General features: G+C 45.2%; 2 protein-coding genes across 2 annotated transcripts; both read left to right on the top strand.

Annotated features, from left to right (window-relative positions):
- Nucleotides 1-5,671: 5,671 nt before the first annotated feature.
- Nucleotides 5,672-12,035, top strand: VTN (vitronectin). The gene is made up of 8 exons (XM_007485593.3): nucleotides 5,672-5,826; nucleotides 6,048-6,167; nucleotides 6,952-7,263; nucleotides 7,418-7,557; nucleotides 8,024-8,180; nucleotides 9,852-10,004; nucleotides 11,015-11,359; nucleotides 11,702-12,035. The coding sequence occupies exons 1-8, from the start codon at nucleotides 5,769-5,771 to the stop codon at nucleotides 11,815-11,817; spliced, it is 1,401 nt and encodes a 466-aa protein (XP_007485655.1). The 5' UTR covers nucleotides 5,672-5,768; the 3' UTR covers nucleotides 11,818-12,035.
- Nucleotides 12,036-12,174: 139 nt separating this feature from the next.
- Nucleotides 12,175-19,544, top strand: SEBOX (SEBOX homeobox). Its single transcript, XM_001375733.3, has 3 exons — nucleotides 12,175-17,142; nucleotides 17,729-17,889; nucleotides 18,088-19,544. Exons 1-3 carry the CDS (start codon nucleotides 17,061-17,063, stop codon nucleotides 18,472-18,474), a joined length of 630 nt encoding a protein of 209 aa, XP_001375770.1. The 5' UTR covers nucleotides 12,175-17,060; the 3' UTR covers nucleotides 18,475-19,544.
- Nucleotides 19,545-20,093: the final 549 nt, after the last annotated feature.

Genomic DNA, 20,093 nt, shown 5'->3' with positions numbered 1-20,093 from the left:
TCCTCACTTCAAATGCCTGGTGGTATTGGCTATTCCACTATAATGTCACCTAAGGGAGCAGCTCAGTTTGTAGCTCCGATACTCGGATTAGATAACCATTTGGAAGGGGCTATATTTCAAGGAAGCACACTAAATACATGGATTTCTTGAAACAAGCAGAGAAGAAAATCAGAGAATGCAGTTTATAAGAAAAATGCAATGTATTTTAAAGAGTGGAAAACAAAAAGATTCTAATTTAGCTACAAGGAAAATGACAGATCAGCCAAGAGAAAAGATGATTCTAAACTAATCACAGAAAAATACTAATACATTTTCTCACTTGGTTTTATACCTTTAAAAATATATGCATATATATGTATATACATATACATATAAGCAGATTAATAAAACAGACTTAGCAAGCAGGAGTTAGAAACAAATAAGCAAAGGGCTCCTAGGTAGTATAGTGGATAGAATGGACCCAGGAAGACTTGAGTTCAAATCTAGCCTCAGACATTTCCTAGCAGTGCCATCCTGGGCAACTTAACCCCAATTACTTAGCCCTTGCTACTCTTCTGCTTTAGAATTCATACTAAGACTGAAAGTAAGGGAGAAAAAGAAAGGAAGGAAGGGAGGAAGGAAGAAAGAAAGAAAGAAAGAAAGAAAGAAAGAAAGAAAGAAAGAAAGGGAGAAAGGGAGAAAGAAAGAAAGAAAGGGAGGGAGGGAGGAACGAAGGAAGAAAGAAAGAAAGAAAGAAAGAAAGAAAGAAAGAAAGAAAGAAAGAAAGAAAGAAAGGGAGAAAGGGAGAAAGAAAGAAAGGGAGGGAGGGAGGAACGAAGGAAGAAAGAAAGAAAGAAAGAAAGAAAGAAAGAAAGAAAGAAAGAAAGAAAGGGAGAAAGGGAGAAAGAAAGAAAGAAAGGGAGGGAGGGAGGAACGAAGGGAGAAAGAAAGTAAGAAAGAAAGTAAGAAAGAAAGAAAGAAAGAAAGAAAGGGAGAAAGAAAGGGAGAAAGAAAGTAAGAAAGAAAGTAAGAAAGAAAGAAAGAAAGAAAGAAAGAAAGAAAGGGAGAAAGAAAGGGAGAAAGAAAGAAAGGGAGAAAGAAAGAAAGAGAGAGAGAAAGAAAAGAAAGAAAGAAAGGATGGAAGGAAGGAAGAAAGAAAGAAGAAAGAAAGAAAGAAAGAAAGAAAGAAAGAAAGAAAGAAAGAAAGAAAGAAAGAAAGAAAGAAAGAAAGAAAGAAAGAGAGGGAGGAAGGAAGAAAGGAAGGAAGGAAAAGGAAGGAAGGAATGAAGAAAGGAAGGAAGGGGAAGGAAGAAAGAAAAAGAAAGGAAGGAAGAAAGAAAGGAAAGAAGGAAGGAATAGAGAAAGAAGGAAGGAAAAGACAGAGAGAGAGAGAGAGAGAGGAAGGGAGGGAGAGAGAGGGAGGAAGGGACAGATGGAGGAAGAAGCACAATAAATCTGAGTTTAATAAATCCAAGGACAAAAACTACTGGGGAAAGAACCTGCACTTCATCAAGAACTGTTGGGAAACCTGGACAATATTTGGGTTTAAAATTAGTTTAGATCAGCATCTTACTCCATGTACCACAATAAGCTCCAAATAGATAAGCAACCTCAATGCAAAAGAGTACCAAATATCAAAAATTAGAGGCAAGTGGAAGAACCCCCAGAACTATGGTTAGATAGAGAGTTTATTACCAAACAAGGGACAGGGGAGGTCAATAAAACCAAATGCAGCAATTCTATTACATTCACCTTCTATTGCTTGTTAAGCCACTTTCCACCATGATCCATGAACTCTCTCCATTTTTTTTTCTACCACTAAAGTGCTGTGAATATTTTTTAGAAATGGGGGATGTCATCCAGTAGCAGAATCACTGAGTCAAAGGTTATAAAGAAACTCACAGCAGAGAAGAGGAGTACAGACAAGTAGGGCAGTTTTGAATTTATGATATACTTTCATATTTTATTTTAGACATTTTTGGTCAATTTCAAACATTATTCCTTGGTTACAAAAATCATTTTCTATTCCTCCCTCCCCTCCCCCACAGCCGATGTGCAATTCCACTGGGTATTGCATGTGTCCTTGATATGATATACTTTCAAAGAAAAGTAAACTGCAGAGAACAGGTAGTTTCATGCACAATTCATTGGCTGGTCACTAGGTGGTGGAGTAGATAGAACTGCTGTTAGTAAGAAGGAAACAAAGTGTTCCTGACTTGGCTTGGGGGGATACGCGTTGCCACATGGGAATGTAACAAAATTATCACCTTATAAGAAACGAGAATAGGAGGAATTTAGGGAAATGTGGTTAAGACTCCTATGAAGTGGGGCAAATCAAAAAAAGTCAAACTAGGAAAATAATATACACAATGACTACAGCAACAAAAGAAAACAGTGCTAAGAGGCAGTCAAGCTGGGATTTTTTGTTATTTCCAAATTTAGAACCAACAAAAAAAGGAGACACGTGTTTCCACTTGGTAGAGAATTGGGAAGTTGTGGCTACACAGAGTTGTATACACTGTAAGAGTTAGTTTCTGTGTTGCTTAATTGTTTGTCTCTGTCCCATGGTAGGGTTCTCTAGTTAGAGAGGGAATGTCAGGAAGGGAAGTGTGGCATGAGAATAAAAATGCATCAAGAAAGCATTTTTTAAGAAGTCTCATGGAGGTGTAGAAAAGAATCCCCAGGTTTGGACTCAAAAGATCTGGGTTCAAGTATTAGCCCTGTTTCATATTTACTTTGGGCAAGTAACTTATCCTATCTAGGTCTCAGTTTTCCCAATTGTAAAATTAGAGATCTGGATAAGGTGACCTGAAAGGTTCCATCCTTAGAATTAAAAACAAAAACAAAAACAAAATTCTACCCTCCCCCCCCCAATCAGTGATATTTGGCTCTTGGGCCCTGAGCTCCATCTCCTTATCCCTATCTTTTGTCTTCCCATGGGTACTGTCTATGGTGTCCTGCTTCTACTTTCTTTTACCCCCTTGAATTCAAACCTGCTCTCTCTGTGGGGGCCTTAAATGGGGGCGGGGAGGCATTAGTCTGCTTCAAGCTTTATTGCCCTTCCCTCTTCTTTTTTTTTTTAACCCTCACCTTCCATCTTGGAATCAATAGTGTATTGGTTCCAAGGCAGAAGAGTGGTAAGGGCTAGGCAATGGGGGTTAAGTGACTTGCCCAGGGTCACACAGCTGGGAAGTATCCGAGGAGTCTCTAAGCCTGGCTCTCAATCCACTGAGCTACACAGATGTTGCCCCCCCCCCATCCTTCCCTCTTCTGAGTGATTTAGTGGAAAGAGTGCTGGCTTGGAATCAGAGGCTCTTCTACCTACTAGATGTGCTCCCTTTGGTGAAAGAGTTCCCTTCTCTGTGGCCTGGATGTTGGCGGGCTTTATTTTCCTGTAAAATGTACATTGAGCTACAACTTCTCTACATCCTCTGATCTCATGGTCCCTGGGGTCAGGATAGCACTCAAGGCATGAAGTTTCTCTCTCAACTCTATTGCAATGAGGATCCCCTAAGAAGGGGCAGAATAAGTGCCCCTGAAGTCAGGGAAGAGGAGGACAGAACTAGATCAAAAGGCCTCTCATTCTCCCCTATCTCTGCCTCTTCTCCAGGTCATTCTATCAGAGGAGGAACATTTTGCTCTTCCCTACCCCCTCACTCTGTCAGATCCCAGAGGTCTGTTAACCAATAACCAACAGGAAAGGGGTGAAAGATCAGGGCTGAAATTCAGCTGTGCCCCTGATTTGTTCAGGATCCCTCCTCCCCCAGGGGCTTTCCTTCTTTACCACCTACTTCAATCAGAATCAGGGAGGGCAACTCAAAACTGCCATTTGAGGAAAAGAGGAATTGTTGAAGGAACATCGCTTATCTTGAAGAAGACATGAGGGTTGTCTTTAAATATCAGAAGAAGTGGAAGTGGGGACAGCTAGATGGCTAAGGGGATTGAAAGCCAGGTTCAGAGATGGTCCTGGGTTCAAATATGACCCCAGACACTTCCCAGCTGTGTGACCTTGGGCAAGTCACTTAACCCCCACTGCCCAGCCCTTGCTGTTCTTCTACCTTAGAACCAATACATAGTATTAATTCTAAGATGGACTGTAAGGGTTAAAAAAAAGGTAGAAGAGAGATTAGACTCATTTTATATCTTTCCAGAGAGCAAAACTTGGTAGCACCCAGGGCAGCAAGGAGTTAGATTTCTTTTTCATATCAGGAAGAAATTAATGGTCAGAGGGGTCCAGCAACGGAAGTTGGTGAGCTCCCCTCCTTGGAAGTAATGCAAAGAGAGTCTGAATCCTTTATAGGTAATTTCTTCATGGGATAGGTTAAGATAATAATGATTACAGATCACATTTCTATAATTCTTTAAAGTTTGCAAAGCATTTTATATACACAGAGAAATTTGAGCCTCACAACAACCCCCTGGGTTAGGTATTTATTTATTTTTAGAATGGTAAGGGATAGGCAATTGGAATTAAGGGGCCTGCCCAGAGTCACACTACTAGAAAGTGTCTGAGGCCAGACCTGAACCCAGGTCCTCCTACATTTAGGACTGTCTCTATCCACTGAGCCACCCAGTTGCTCATAGGTACTTAATTTTTAACCCCATTTTACAGCCGAGTAAACTGGCCTAGAAAAAGTTAAGTGGCTTGCCCAGTTTCACACAATGTTTGAGGCAGAATTTGAACCTAGGTCTTCCTGACTCCTAGTCCAATTCTCTATCTACTATGTAACATTATCAATGAAAGTTTCCATCCCATTTGGAGTCTACAGTTACTGAATATTCCAAATGTGATGTTTTTATGGTGAAATTTAATGAATGTGACCTCAGCTTTCAAATACTCTTAAAACATATATCACATTAGATACCCTTTGATCCAGCCGTACCATGACTGGGTTTGCACCCCAAAGAGATAATAAGGAAAAAGATTTGTATAAGAATATTCATAGCCACACTGTGGTAGCAAAAAACTGGAAAATAAGGGGATGCCCTTCAATTGGGGAATGGCTGAACACATTGTAGCATTTGTTGGTGATGGAATATTATTGTGCTCAAAGGAATAATGAACTGGAGGGAGTCCATGTGAACTGGAAGAACCTCCAACAACTGATGCAGAGTGAAATGAGCAGAACCAAGAGAACATTGTACACAGAAAGTGAAACATTGTGGACTTTGCCACTAGGACATTCCCAAGGGACTTATGGGAAAGAATGCTATCCACATTGAGAGAAAGGAGTATGGGAGTAGAAATGCAGAAGAAAAACACATGACTGATCACTTATCACATGGATTTATGGGTACATGATTTGGGGTTTAGGTTTTTAAAGATTGCACTGTTGCAAAAATGAATAATATAGAAATAGGTATCAAGTAATAACATTTGTACAACCCAGTGGAATTGCTTGTTGGCTCTGGGGGAGGGAGGGAAGAGAGGAGGGAAAGAAAATAAGTCATGTAAACATGGAAAAATATTTTCTAAAAATAAAAATCTTTAATGAAAAATAAAGAAAATAAGCATCACACACAATTCCATTTTCTTCCCAATGCCCCCGTAGCCTTAGTGCTTGCAGAATTTCTTACGAGGAAGAATAGTAGTATTCCTTCCCAGCTAGGACATCTCTTGCAGATGGCTTCGACCTTCTGGTCATAGGGCAGGCAGGTAGGGGAGAGGTTGGGCAAACAGAGTGAGGACACCTCCTCCTTTCTTCCCTCCCCCTTTCCTTTCTCAGTTTATCCCTCCCTCACTCAGAGCTCAGAGTTCAGCACCAGCCTGAGTCCCAAGAAGGAGGGACATGTCCCCTCTCTCTCTCCTAGTGATCCTCCTTGTCTGTGCTGCTTCAGCTGATCAAGGTAACAAGTCCTAGAGAGGGTTGGGGATGGGCACCAACCTTAGCATGGCAAGAGGAAGGAATGTATCCTGGGCACCAACTCATATATATTCACTTCTCTGCCCAGGGGCAGACATAGGCAGAAAGCCTTTGGGTGCTGGGGCATGGCTGCCTAGCAGTAAGACCAGCTGAGAAAGGACTGATCCCCTCCTCTCTCTTGTTCCCCCGACCTACCCAATCCAGAGTCATGCCAAGGCCGCTGCCTAGAAGGATTCAATTCCAAGAAGAAGTGCCAGTGTGATGAACTCTGCTCCTACTATAAAAGCTGTTGTATAGATTATGCTGAAGTCTGTAGACCCCAAGGTATGGTGCCCACCTCCTTGTCCCAACGGATAATCTGGGGTCCCTGTTTAGGGTGGGACGTGGATCATCTCTTGAGCCGTCTTGGCAAGTTACTAGCTGTGTGATCATGGATAAGTCATCTGACCTCTCTAAAGCTGTTTTCTTCATCTGTGAAATAAGGATGATCATGCACGATATATCCCAGCTCTTCTAGGAGTCTCAGGATAATACAGTGAGTGCTTTGCAAACCTTACAAAGGCATAAAAACGTCCATTATTTTTATTACTATTATTGTGAGTTGTAGTAGTAACCAATAAATTATTACTTTTTAAAAACTCTTTTATCTTTTGTCTTAGAATTCATACTAAGTATCTGTTTCAAGGCAGAAGAGCAGTAAGGGCTAAGCAATTGTGATTAAGTGACTTACCCAGGGTCACACAGCTAAGAAGTGCCTGAGGCCAGATTTCAACTCAGGACTGGCTGGCTCTCTATTCATCTAGCCACCTAGCTGCTCCCATAGTCAAAAAATTAATCAACAACAAATAAACAACAAGTATTTATTAAGTGCCGTCTAAATGCTAGGCATTGTTCAAATTATTAAGGGATAGAAAGAAAGATAAAACGAGTCTCTTCCTTAAGAAGCTTACATGTTAACGGAGGAGAATAGTAGTATTTCTTCCCAGCTAGGACCAATGAATGGAGGAGATCCGTCTTTCCTCCCCTCAGATCTCCAGGCATGTGTCTCTCCTACAACTTCCTTTCCTCCAGAGAGAGTGCTGGAAGTTCAGCTTCTTTCTTTCCTTAGTGACCCGTGGAGATGTGTTTGCCCTGCCTGAGGATGAGTACTCCTACTTTGATCATGACTTGGGAACCTTGAATCCTCTCATTGACACCAGCACCACCACCACTTCTAGCAGTGTCCAGGTTACCACCCAAGCTTCCTTTCAACCCATGGATCAGGAAGTCACCCAGAACACTGATTTCAATTTCGACTCAGTTCTGGACACTACTTTTAGTACCCCTTCTATAACACTTGAAGAAGAAGAAGAAGTGTGCAGTGGGAAACCTTTTGATGCCTTCACTGACCTCAAAAATGGCTCTCTTTTTGCTTTCCGAGGTACCCAGGGTGGAGGGCAGAGATGCAAGGGTGCACTGAGCCAAAGGAGTTGGAGGGAATGGAGGTGGGGTAAATGGAGGAGAGGGAAGTACTGGGCTTGGGGAAACCATCTACTCAGGATCTGTCCTCCTTTTCTCCATCGTGGAAATTTTAGGGAGGTATTGCTATGAGTTGGATGAAACAAGTGTTCTTCCTGGGTACCCCAAGCTGATACGAGATATCTGGGGCATTGAAGGACCCATTGATGCTGCCTTTACCCGGATCAACTGCCAGGGGAAAACCTATCTCTTCAAGGTGGGAGTAATAATAGGATGGTCTGGTGAGAGAAGATCCCAGGGGAAGGAGTTGCTGGGAGTCACCTCAGGAGGGGAGAGGCACTAAACATTCCTTTTGAGAAATGCCATGTACAAGAGATATGTAAAGGAAGATGGGTTGATTTGGAACACTGGGTCCCTTGACGTCAACTCTAAGGCTGAGGGTACTATTGGAGCTCCAAGGGTAGGGGATGGGCTGTCTTTAGGGGGTGGGGAGAGGCTTTTTCCTTGAGAGTCAGTGTGATATAGAGGAAAAAGCATCAGATTTGAAGTGAAAGGACTTGGGTTTGAATTCTGATTGCTACTTCCTACCTGTGTGACTTTGGGTAAGCCCCTTCATGTCTTTAAGGTCTCAGTTTTCTCATCTACAAAATGAAAAGATTAGACTAGATGACCTCTGAGTACCTTTCCAGATACATCTGTGATCCCGACCTTCCTCCCCACAGGGCAGTTTGTATTGGCGCTTTGAGGATGGTATCCTGGACTCAGGTTACCCAAGGAACATCTCAGATGGCTTCAAGAACATTCCAGACAATATCGATGCTGCTGTGGCCCTTCCTGCCCACAGTTACAGTGGCCAGGAGCGTGCCTATTTCTTCAAAGGTTTGGGGATGTAGTGAGGAAGGAAGGAAAAGGAGAGAATGGGATGGAGGCCATGTTATCAGCATCCCTAACCCCCAGCATGGTTATCCAGCATGACCTCAGGAGTATACTTGTTTCATGTTCTAGGCCTGACTCCATTTATGCCAGGGATCCTCTGTTTATGCATAAAGCCTCTGCTTGCATCACCAGGCTAGGACAGTCTTGAAAATCAGAAACATTTTTTTCTGTTCCATCCCATACCCCAGTGGCATTCATCAGAAGCAAAAGGAACAGCAGAGAGGTGGCTTGGCAAGAATATTGTATCTGAAGGAAGGAAGACCTGGGTTAGAATACCATCACCAGACTTATTAGAAGCCTCCATTGGATCAAACAAGAGATTAGATACAAAGTGTTTGGCAAACTCTACTGAAATCTTGTACTTATTATCAGAGATCCTAAAAATTATATAGTTCAAGCCTTTTTTCCTTAGGGGAAAAGTAAGGCATTGACTTAGAAAAATGGGACTAGAATCTGCCTGGAACCCCAGACCAGTGCTCTTTCTGTTTCAGGAAGACCTAAATTCACCTAACTCTGTACCTCAGACTCAATCTCTTTCCAGGCTAAGGGAAGGGAACATACCTTAATTAACCCCCTACTATATGTTAAGTAGCTAGGTGCTCAGTGGATAGAGCACTGGGCCTAGAGTCAGGAAGGCCTGAGTCTAAATGCAGCCTCAGACACTTACTCTCTGTGTGACCTTAGGCAAGTCACTTACCTTTTATTTGCCTTATTCTACCCGAGGAGAAAATGGCAAAGCAATCCAATATCTTTGTCTAGAGAACCCTATGGATAGCGCTGGTGTGCTATGGTCCAAAGGGTCATGGAGAGTCAGACACAATTGAAAAAATGTGCCAGGTATCCTGCTAAGTACTTTACAGCATAGTATCTCATTTGATTCTCATAATAATCCTGAAGTAAGTGCTAGTATGATCCCTGTGAAGAAACTGAGGCAGACAGAGGTGAAGTGATATGCCCAAAGTTGCACAGCTAAAACATTTCTGATTTGGATTTAAATTTACATCTTCTTAGTTGAGGTCAAGAAAGTTTTACTAGTTTGGTCAAGATCACAGATTTTATTAGTGAGAGAATTGAAACTAGATGGGGAGCTCCTTGGGAGCAGGAACTTTTTTGCTTGCTTATTTTGGAATTTGGGGGGACTTTCTTTGATTCCCTAATACTAACATGTAGAGTAGCATATTCAGTGGCAGAGAAGCATGAGTAATTACTCTCACACGTATCTATCAGTTGTCTGTTTCCAATTCATCTTTGTTTCCAAACCTCTTTGGAAAAAAACAATAATAAAATAAATCCATTTTCTTGGAGAGGCAAAATAAAATTTAAAAATTTGTATCTTCCTGACTCCAGGCCCAGGCTCTTTCCACTGTGCCACTTCATTAAATGAATAAGGCTATTGAGAGTTCTCTATTTCAAACCCATAATCCTGCTCTTTATAGGATTCTGGAAGTATAATTGGTAGAAACCTTAGAGATTAGCCAGGCCAAGGCTTTCACTCTACAGAGGAGGAAACTGATGCTTAGGGAATGGAAGTGACTCGGGCAAGATCATGGGGTCAGGGAAGGAAATGGGCAAGATCCGAGAGTCACTTCCATTCCATTATTCTCCATTCCTTAGGAAATCAGTACTGGGAGTATGAGTTCAAGCAACAGCCCAGCCAGGAGGAGTGTGATGGGAGTGAGATGTCCACAGTGTTTGAACACTTCGCAATCCTGCAGCAAGATTCCTGGCAGAGTATCTTTGAACTCCTCTTCTGGAATAGTGAATCAGGTATCCCATGGCCTCTCTGTTTCCAGGACAGATGCCCCCAAAGCACTTATTAAGCACTTGCCATGTGCCAGGCACAGTCCTAGGCCCTGGAGAATCAAAAAGGCAATGCCTGACCTCAAGGAGATTACATTCTAAGGGGGGAACAGCAGGCCCCAGAGGGTGTTCCCTCCCTCTCCTTCACCTGAGCCCCCAGCCCTGGGCTTGGTTGACTCCTCCCTTCCTCTCCCTGCCCCCATTTTGGGGTGGGTTGTGGCTGGGATCCTGATGGGGTATAGGAGGATTTGGGGGTGTAAAGGACCTAAATGGAGCCCCCAGAATTTATGGCCTTACAATCTCTATTTGCTTAGCCCTAGACTTTGCTTCTGTTGACCCAAGCTCCAAGTTGGCTCAGTTCAGACCCCACACTTTGGACTTTGTCTGACCTGGCCCAGGAGGCACAGTCTAGAGAGGGTAGGAGCCAGCGCTAGAAAGGGGGGAGGCTCAGAAAATTGGAATAGGGAGATTCCCTGCCTTCACACCCTAAGTTGGAGGGATGAGGGAAGGTCTTCTGGAGAATGAGGCAAAAAGCAATAGAGTGAATGGTGTGGTGGAAGGAACAATAGATCGAGGGTCAGGAGGGCACATTCTATCCCTAACTTGTGGTATAGTAGAAAACATTAATGGATTTAGGGCTGGACGAATTGGATCCAGATTTCAGCACAGCCATCTGTAGGATTTGGGGCAAGACTTTTAATTTCTCTGGGCTTTGGTTTCCTCACCTGTAAATTGAAGGGGTTGGACTGGATGACTTGGAAGGCCCCTTCCAACTCTATATCTGTAATCCTATGATCCAATTCCCACTTTTGAGAAGTCCTTTCCCTTCTCTGACCCTCTGTTGTTCTCCAACCCAAATAAATGGTTCTAAGTGCCTTTCCACCTTGGGCATCTGATATTTGATGAAAGGGGATGGCTATGAGTGCCAGGGTATGGTTCTATGGGCTATCTCTTGCAATGACCCATTCTTTGTTCAGACTCTCAACAGGGGACAAGTGGCCCTTGGTTCATCAGCCAGGACTGGCATGGGGTGCCTAATAGGGTAGATGCCGCGATGGCTGGTCGCATCTACTTATCCTCCTCATCTCTTCCCCGCTCGGATTGGGCTAAGAAGCGCAAGGCTAAGGCCAAGTCCAGGCAACGGAACCGCAAACGCTACCGGACCAGGAAGAGCCGTCAGCGCCATTCCCGCCGCTCCAGGGGCCTCTGGAGTTGGTTCAGTTCAGAAGAAGATGGTGTAGACTATGACCTGGAACTCAGCCTTGACTGGTTCCAACCATCCAACTGCGAGCCCATCCAGAGCATCTATTTCTTTGTAGGAGGTATGCTTTCTTCCCCCTTCCCCTTCTCTATTCTTCCTCTCTTTTCCCTCCCCACCCTTCTCTTCTATTCTTCTTCTCTCCTCCCTCTCCTCTCTTTCTCTTCCTCCCCCAGTCCTGAAAGCCCAGCCAGTAGCCATCTCCAAGGCTGTGGGAACGCTGGTCATAGCTGAAGCTTCTCCTGTCACTCTCCCTCCAAAGCTCAAACAGGAAGGAGCAGAAAACCAACATCCCTGCAGATGGGCTGGGAGAAGGCTCTGGTGGCTAGCTGGGGCCCAGGATGAGGTCTGGGCTGGAGAGAGGAGTCGAAGTCTCACTGCATGCATTCCCCATTCTCTTTTTCAGACAAGTATTACCGGGTTAACCTTCGAACCAAGAAGGTGGATTTTGTGGATCCTCCGTACCCTCGTCCCATCGCCCCGTACTGGCTGGGCTGTCCACCTCTGAGGGCTATTGAATAAACGAACCGAGCCACCACAGCCCCAGTGCCTCTGGGCTTCTCCTCAAATCCAGGCCAACCCAACAAGGATTTAGAAAGGGAATTCTCTATTCAAGGAATTGTGTTAGTCATACAAAGACCAAAGGAGAAATTGTTCCTATTATGGCGTCCTTTTGGTCCATATGGTATTATTATTGTTATTTTAAAAAATAAATTCTTACCTTCTGTCTTAGAATCAAAGCTTAGTGTTGTATAGAAGGCTGTTAAGGGCTAGGCAATGGGGGTTAAGTGACTTGCCTAGGGTGACACAAATAGGAAGTATCTGAGATCATATCTGAACCCAAGACCTCCCGTTTCCAAGCCTGGCTCTCTAGCCACTGAGCAACCCAGCTGCCCTCTTCCCCATGTGGCATTTTAAAAATTTGTCACTGATAATAGATTCAGAGCTGAAAAGCAACCTTTGAGGCCATTGAGCCCAACCCTTTCCCCCATCTTGCAGATGAGAAACATGAGGTACAGATAGGTTAAATGATTTGCCAACTAATAAGTGTCTGTCTGAAACAAGATTTGAATTCAGAACTTTTTGGTTCTAAGGTCAGTGCTCTAGTCCCAGAATCACACAGCTGTTATTACATTGGACTTGAGATCAGAAGGACCCATGTTCAAATTCTGCCTCATTCATCGACTTAGGTGTGTGACCTTGGGCAAGTTACTTAACAATCTCTTTCAGCCTCAGTTTCCTTATCTGTAAAATGAGGATAATAATAACATCTCCTCTACTGGGTCCTTGTGGTCATCCAATGTGGTAACATATGGAAAGCACTTATCAAAATGCTAACTTATTATCATACCACTTTGTGATACCTGTATATATCTGTGTGCGTAGGGAGAGAGGATGAACCCCCTGTGTGGACAGGGACTCACATTTGGCAAAGTCTGTCACATGACTCCAAAGGAGGCAGCACAAACTGTCTAGCCTCTTCTCCTCCCACCCTTCTCCAAGGGAGATTTTCATTCATTCATTCATTCATTCATTCATTCATTCATTCTTTCCAACAGGAAGTTGGGACCAGAGGCTTCTGTCCACAGATAGAGGCGAGAGGCAAGGGGCAGTACCAAGCTAGAAGTCCATATCTCCGTGCCTTTAAAGATTATTAGTCTGGGGAAATAACTGAAGAACGGAGGGCCTTGCTTTCTTCCTTTATAAAATGATGGATTTGGACTAGGACATCTCTAGGGATGGCTTTCTTGTGGAAGGGAGGGGAGGACCTTATTAGGAAGACGGAATCTGACCAAATTACCTTTGACATTAAATGATATTTCTTTAGTGATTAAAAAAAACAAAAACAAACCCTTACCTTCCATCTAAGAACCAACATTGATTCTAAGGTGGAAGAGTAGTAAGAGTGAGGCAATGGAGGTTAAGTGACTTACCCAGGGTCACACAGCTAGGAAGTGCCCAGGGTTAGATCTGAACCCAGGACCTCTCATTTCTAGGTTTGGCTCTCAAACCACTGAGCCACCTAGCTGTCCTCTCTATAATACTTTAAGGTTGGTGAACACTTAATGGATCTCATTTGCTCATTATGACAACCCTGAAAAGTATGAGTTACATCCTTGGAGGGTGCCAGGATAGATAGATGTCCAGTATGTGGGAATCTAGGAGAAGAGTCCTGCCTAGAGTTAGTGTTGGCTTATCTAAGCCACATACTGGCCCTGGCAGTGTCCCTCACTTTTCACTCTTTATTTAATAGAAACCTGAGGCTGAGAGTGATTAAATGACTTACTCAAGGTCACACAGCTAGCAACTAACTTATAGGAGGCAGAATTGAAATTCAAGATGTCCTGATATTAAGTCCAATACCCTATGCCACCTCAATTATCTCATTTGGCCATTGTTGTTATTCAGTCATTTAAGTTGTGTCCAACTCTTTGTGACCTCATTTGAGGTTTTTTTCAGCAAAGATACTAGAATGGTTTGCCATTTCCTTTTCCAGCTCATTTGACAGATGGGGAAACTGAGGCAACAAGTGACTCACCCAGGAGTCATGAAGCTAGTATGTGTTTGAGGCCAGATATGAACTCATGAAGATGATTTTTCTTGACTTCTGGCTCTTATTCCTGACTTTGTTTGACCTGAAGTTCTACAAACTCAGGGACTTCTTCACGATATAAATGATGTTGGATTGGATCACGAAGAATGGCAAAGGTTTTGCAGGTTTTTATGTGGCACAAAATGAGAGATTGGCTTTGATAACTTCTAAGATCCCTTTCAGCTCCAAATCTGTGAGATGATTCATGAGGCTGGGTTGCAAAGACACTTGAGAGACTAGAGAGTAAGGATTTTTCTGCAGGAAACTGACCAGATCTGAGAATTAGAGTTGGAGAAGATCGTAGAAACAAAGTCCAATCCCCCACTTTATTTTATTTTTAAAAACCCTTACCTTCTGATTTAAAATGGACACAAAGAATCAGCTCCAAGGCAGAAGGGCGGTAAGGGCTGGGCTACTGGGGTTGTGTGACTCGCCCAGAGTCACACAGCTAGGAAGTGTCTGAGGCCAAATTTCAACTTCGGTCCTCCAGACATAGTACTCTATTCACAATGGTAACCAGTGGCCCCATAAATATTCTTCTCTTATTTTTATTTCTAAAAAAAAATTACCTTCTGTCTTAGAATTGATATTAAGTATGGATTCCATGGTAGAAGAGCATTATGGGCTAGGCAACTGGGATTAAGTGATTTGTCCAGGGTCACATAGCTAGGAAGTGTCTGAAGCCAGATTTGATCCCAGGACCTCCCATCTCCAGCTTTGGCTCTCTGTCCATGGAGCCACCCAGCTGCCCCCAATTCCCTTATTTTAAAGGTGAGGAAACTGAGGCTCACAAAAATGGGATGATGTGCTTAATGTAGTTAATGAAAAGGTGGGATTTATACTGAGGTCTTCTGACTCCAAAGCAAGGGCTCTGTCCACTGTGCAGCTGGGTGAACCTATTGGATGGCAAGGATAGAGGCTATGTGCCATAGTGGAAAGTGCATTGGATTTGTGGTTAGAAGAGCTGAGTTCAAATCCTATCTCTGATATTAACTTTGTGATCTAGGGCTTCCCCTCTCTGGGTCTCATCTTCTTCCTTTGTGAAATGAGATGGTTGGAGTAGATGATCTCTAAGGTCCTTTTCAAATATAAGTTTATATCCCATTATATAATGAGGACACTACTACTACAGTTAAGTCATCAAATCCTTATTAAAGATCTTATTGTATTCTATAGACCAGGAAAAAAAGTAGAAAACAGCCTATGAATGGAAAGAGTATTGAACTTTAAATTCTCTTTTTTATCATCATCATCATCTTCTTCTTTTTCTTCTTTTACTCCTCCTCCTTCCTTCTTCCTCTTCCTCTCCTCCTCCTTTTCTTCTATTATTATATTTTCCTTTTTCTTTTCTTTCTTTTCTATGAATATTTTTCTTCTATTATTATAGTCTTCTTAGAACAGCATGCAAGTGGGAACTCCTCTACTGAGAAAAGGAACCAACCAGTTACAGAGCTTGCTTACTTTTTATTGCTTCAAAATCAGCTAAGCTCAGGGGGATGGGTAGAACCTTGAGTTCCTGGAGTAGGTCTGGGGACTGCCAGGGAATGGTTGTTTTATCTGGAAAATGCCTGAGGAACATTCCTGCTCCTGGTCCATACAAGGATTGCTTTATCTGCAAAAGTCGCTAAGGCTCCTCCAGTCCAGGTTCACTTGGAAGTCAAGAAGTTTACCAATTGGTGGGTTTCTCAAGCTTGGCTTCTAATCGCAAAGCATTATTGTTATGTCAAAGTTCTGTGGGATGGAAGCTCTTTTCATTTTCATAGAATTAAAGAGGACTCTACTGGTTTGAGCTGGGTGACAGGAAAGATATCGTGGAGAGAAATAAGTCAGTTTATTTCTAACAGGATAAAGGAGCTCAGAAATATTACTTGGAGGGGCAGCTGAGTGGCTCAGTGGATTGAGAGCCAGGTCTAGAGACGAAGGTCCTGGGTTCAAATCTAGCCTCAAACACTTCCCAGCTGTGGGCTTGACCCTGGGCAAGTCACTTGACCTCCATTGCCCAGCCCTGACCACTCTTCTGCCTTGGAACCAATACTTAGTATTGAATTTAAGGCGGAAGGTGAGGGTTTAAAAATATTGCTTGGGTTGATATGGATTTGGGAGCACTGGATAGAGCCAGGAGAATCATTAACTGTCACGTAGGTGTTGAGTTATGGGATGGCAGGAGACCAAAGATGAGTGGATGGTGAGAGAGGAGAGGAGAGGAGAGGAAAGGACTGCACCAACCCAGTGAAACGCTTAGGTTAAGGGGTCTGTGGGGAAAGGAGACGTGGAAGAAGAGAGAGGAGGAGCAGTGAGGGAAGGGGGTGGAGAAGCAGAAGGGAGCAGGGGCATGGAAATCAAGGGGGGAGAAAAGGCTGGAGAGTGCTAAAGCGCAATTTCAGCAGCGTCCCAGGAAGCCAGACTGTAGCTGGCGGGGCTCGGTTGGCGAGTCGGTCGATAAACATTTATCTGTAAAATAGAGATCACAAAGCACCTCCTTCAAAGGGTGATGGAACAAATGAGCCGCCTTCTCCTCCCGCCCCAACACGTACAGCTCTGCGAACTTCAGAGCCCTCTTCTAAGTGCTCTCTGTTAAGCAGCCAGGCACTGGGCGTTGGGCTGGGAGTCTGGAAGATGAGTTTAGAGCCCGCCTCAGTTCCTTTGTCCCTTGGCTCTGGGACCCCAGCACAGCATCTGCAGAACGAGGACGAAAAGGGCGCCTCAGGGCACGGGATGCTGTGAGGATCACGTGGGAGACTTTCCCGCAAGTGCTCTGCAAACTTAGAGTGCTCTGGAAGCGCAGCTGTTATTGCTGAAGGGAGAGGGGGGGCGGAGAGGCCGTCGGGTTGGCGGTGCAAGGTAGAGGAGGGAGAGGGAGTCCCACTGCCCTCCGAGCTCCTTCCTCACCTCTGACTCCATCCCCCTAGCCAATGCCCTTCCACGCCTCCCAGCTCCAGCCTTTGGAGTGAGGACCCCGGGCGGGGTCTCCCTCTCATTTGAGGTCTCTGCCTGGATCCCAGCCATTGCCACCCTTCCCGTTCCAGAGGCGGGGCAGGGTGAGGCTGAGCAGGGATAAAAGCCAAGACGGGGGAGGAGGCAGCTCAGTCGCCCAAGGCTGAGGGAGAGAAGAGGAGAGAGCCTTGCTGGGGAAGAGAGGACCCCCGAAGGGAACTCAAGGCGGACCCCAGCCATGGCCAGGCTGCTCCACTCAGTGCTCGCCTCCCCAGGAGGAGAACCAATCCCTCGACCTCCCATGGATGCCTCAGAGGCAGGTAGGGCTAAGGGGAACGCAAAGAAGAGGGAGGGTGGGGTGCGTGGGGGATGAGACGGAGTAACCCCGCAAAGAAGGGCAGACATAACAAAGAGCTTTTGTGGATAAATTAAAGGAGGGAGTCAGAGAAGACTAAGCCCAGAGTTGGGAGGGGGATGAGGAATGATGGGAGGACTTTTGGAGATATGGGGGAGAGTTCAAGGAGAAAGAAGGGGGAAATTAGGGGTGGAAGAGAAGATGCGGAGAAATTGGCAAGTTGGATTGAGATGATGGGAGACTTGGGGCTTGAAGGGGAACGATAGGGAGATTCGAAGTTGCAGGAGAGGATGGCAAAGAGGTTGAGGGGTTGGAGAGGAGGGTTGGGATCCTGCGGAGAGATTCAAAGGGGAAAGGCTAAGGGAGATTGGGTTTTGGAAGATGGGATGAGAATCTGGATGGTTGGAGAGGAATGATAAGACGAGAGAAAATTGGGAGAACTTCAGGGGGAGAGTTGGGGGGAAGGAGGGAGCCAGTGGGAAAAGAAAGGAAATGGAGGGAGATGAATGCCTATGGCAGCCCTGGCCTTACCTTTCTCATTCCCTTTCCAGGTCGTGCCCCTGTGCCAAGCACCAGACGTCGGAAACGCACCACATTCAGCCGTGGTCAGCTGCTGGAACTAGAGAGAGTGTTTGCGGCTCGTCCTTACCCAGACATTGGTACCCGAGAGCGGTTGGCACGCCTCACCCGTCTTCCAGAAGCCAAAATCCAGGTGAAACCTTGTGCCCTGTCCTCTCTGCCTACCCTCCTCCAATCTCCCTCAAAGAAGCAGGACTTCTGGGCCAGATCACCCCTTCTCTGTATCTGACACCCCCCCTCCCCCCAACTCTGCTTTATGAGATTTTTCTTTTTGTCTTTCTGGAAATGCAGATAGAAGCGAGAACTGCTTCTCCTTCTTCCCCATTATCAGGTTTGGTTTCAGAACCGCCGGGCCAGAAGAATCAAGAGCAGGAAGCCTGAAGGGCTGAGCTCCTGGAACAAGGATCCCCAAGGAACTCTCCCACCTACCAATAACCCTCTTCATCCCCAGGATCCCGAGAGTTGGGGACATGCCTCACCACATGACGACCCCAAATCAGGCCGGTTGTCCTTCTGCCCAGCTCCCGGTTTGGCCCCTGGGCATAGTGGGGGAAGGGTCAAGGTATTGGGTCCTGGGGGAGTAGGTCCAGCTGGGGGGATGTCCAAGCCTCCAGGGCCACTCCACCGATGGGAACGTGGGACCACCCAGACCTCTCTAGGCAGCCTTTCTGATCTCATCTATAATGCAGCCGTTGTCACCAACCTGGAGGACAATTAACCAGGGGCCTGTGGATCTTTCTTCTTGCCCCAGTTTAGGATGAACTCTTTTTTCCTTGCCTCCATGGAAACTCTCCATATCAATAGTCAGTTTCCTGCTCAGCCCTCTCCCCTAGAAAAGTGTCTTGAGGGGAAGGTTTGGTCCTGGGTCCCCCCCCCCCTTCCCATGACCTCTGAGCCCCAGTAAGGAGAGCTGGGCTAACAGGTTGCATGGGGAGGTCCAGGGGCTAAAGATGCCTGCCTGGGTAGGTCCAGGGCTAACCCCTTAAGGATGGAAGACAGACTAGGTGATCCACATGATGTCAGCCTCCTAAATGCATTGCCTAGAGCCAGAGCACAGACTTTAGTGGAACTATGCTCCATCAGGATCACCTAGGGACCTCAGAATCTAGCAGAACCCAGACACCATGGAGAACATATGCCTATTTTCCCTGCAGCAAGACAGTTGTGGGTGAGAGATCCCTTTGGGAGGGATTGGGTGGTCTTTTCTGACACCACTTCTGTTCCCAAGTTCCTCAACTCTCCAGCCAGGTTAACCTCCCTGGGTCACTCTCCCCCATGCTTCCATGACTTCCTTCAGCTAATTTTCTCCCTCTGGAGGCAGATGTCCACTTCCCTCTCACCCCATCCCTGGCATTACTTAAAATCCAAATATAAGCAGAGAGCTAGGCAATTAGAAAGCTCCCGTCAGCCCTGGGCTTTTTAGCTGGCAGTGACAACAGCTGGTCCATTGATGCTGTGGTCCAGTTTACAGAGGGTTAATTTCCTCTACCCACCCTTCCTCCCTCACACAATAAATTAATCTGGTCCATGGCACTTCTGTGACCAGAGGGAGAAATATCATTTTTCCTGCAGAGGGAATATTATTAAAGTAATAAAGAGAAATCCGGGGCCCTGAGCTTATCTGGATTTGAATTAGAAGTGCTCTGACCCCAGCCTCCAAAGCCTACCTGATACCAGAGAATGCTGTCCATAAGGGGGTGCTGGCTGGGGAGGGCAGAGAGCTTCAGGGCATCCATCATCTGTAATACCAACTAATCTCCCAAATAAAACCAAACCCCTCTACCTTAATCTGGAGCTGTTTTGTAAATGAGTGACTGCAGCTGGGAGTCGGCTGGCTATGGTGGTGGAGTTGGGGCTTCCTGGGAGTTTTATCTCCATTGCCTAATCGCTTAATAGGACCAGGTTACAACACAGATCCCCTTGTATAGGAAGGGACTTGGAAGTTTAATCAGAGGGGCTTTGGCTCTGGTTGATGGACACTGAGGAAAAGGAGGGATTTCTTTTCCCATAACTACCATCCCTATTCATTGTGGGCCCAAGGGACACCCCATAACAAGCTGCCTCAGCTTCCCCAGTAGCTTTCTTTAGCTTAAACCAAAGGAAATGCATTCCCTGAACTCTTCCATGGAAATCTTGGACCAGGATGGTGAAACATAGGGAAGCAGTAACCAAACAAAAGGGTTTGGGGGAAATGAGGCAGAGACTGGTCCTGGTGATGTGGCTGTCCTAATTCAGTGTGACAGACCTCCCATCTTGCCTGGAATTCTTCCTTTTGGGATGAAGAACTTTTTCTGTGAAAATAAGAACCTTTAGGAGCTGGAGTGGCTTAGTAGTCAG

The sequence above is a fragment of the Monodelphis domestica genome, chromosome 2 (assembly GCF_027887165.1).
Source record: "Monodelphis domestica isolate mMonDom1 chromosome 2, mMonDom1.pri, whole genome shotgun sequence".
NCBI lineage: Eukaryota > Metazoa > Chordata > Mammalia > Didelphimorphia > Didelphidae > Monodelphis > Monodelphis domestica.
This window is presented reverse-complemented; position numbering and strand designations above follow the sequence as displayed.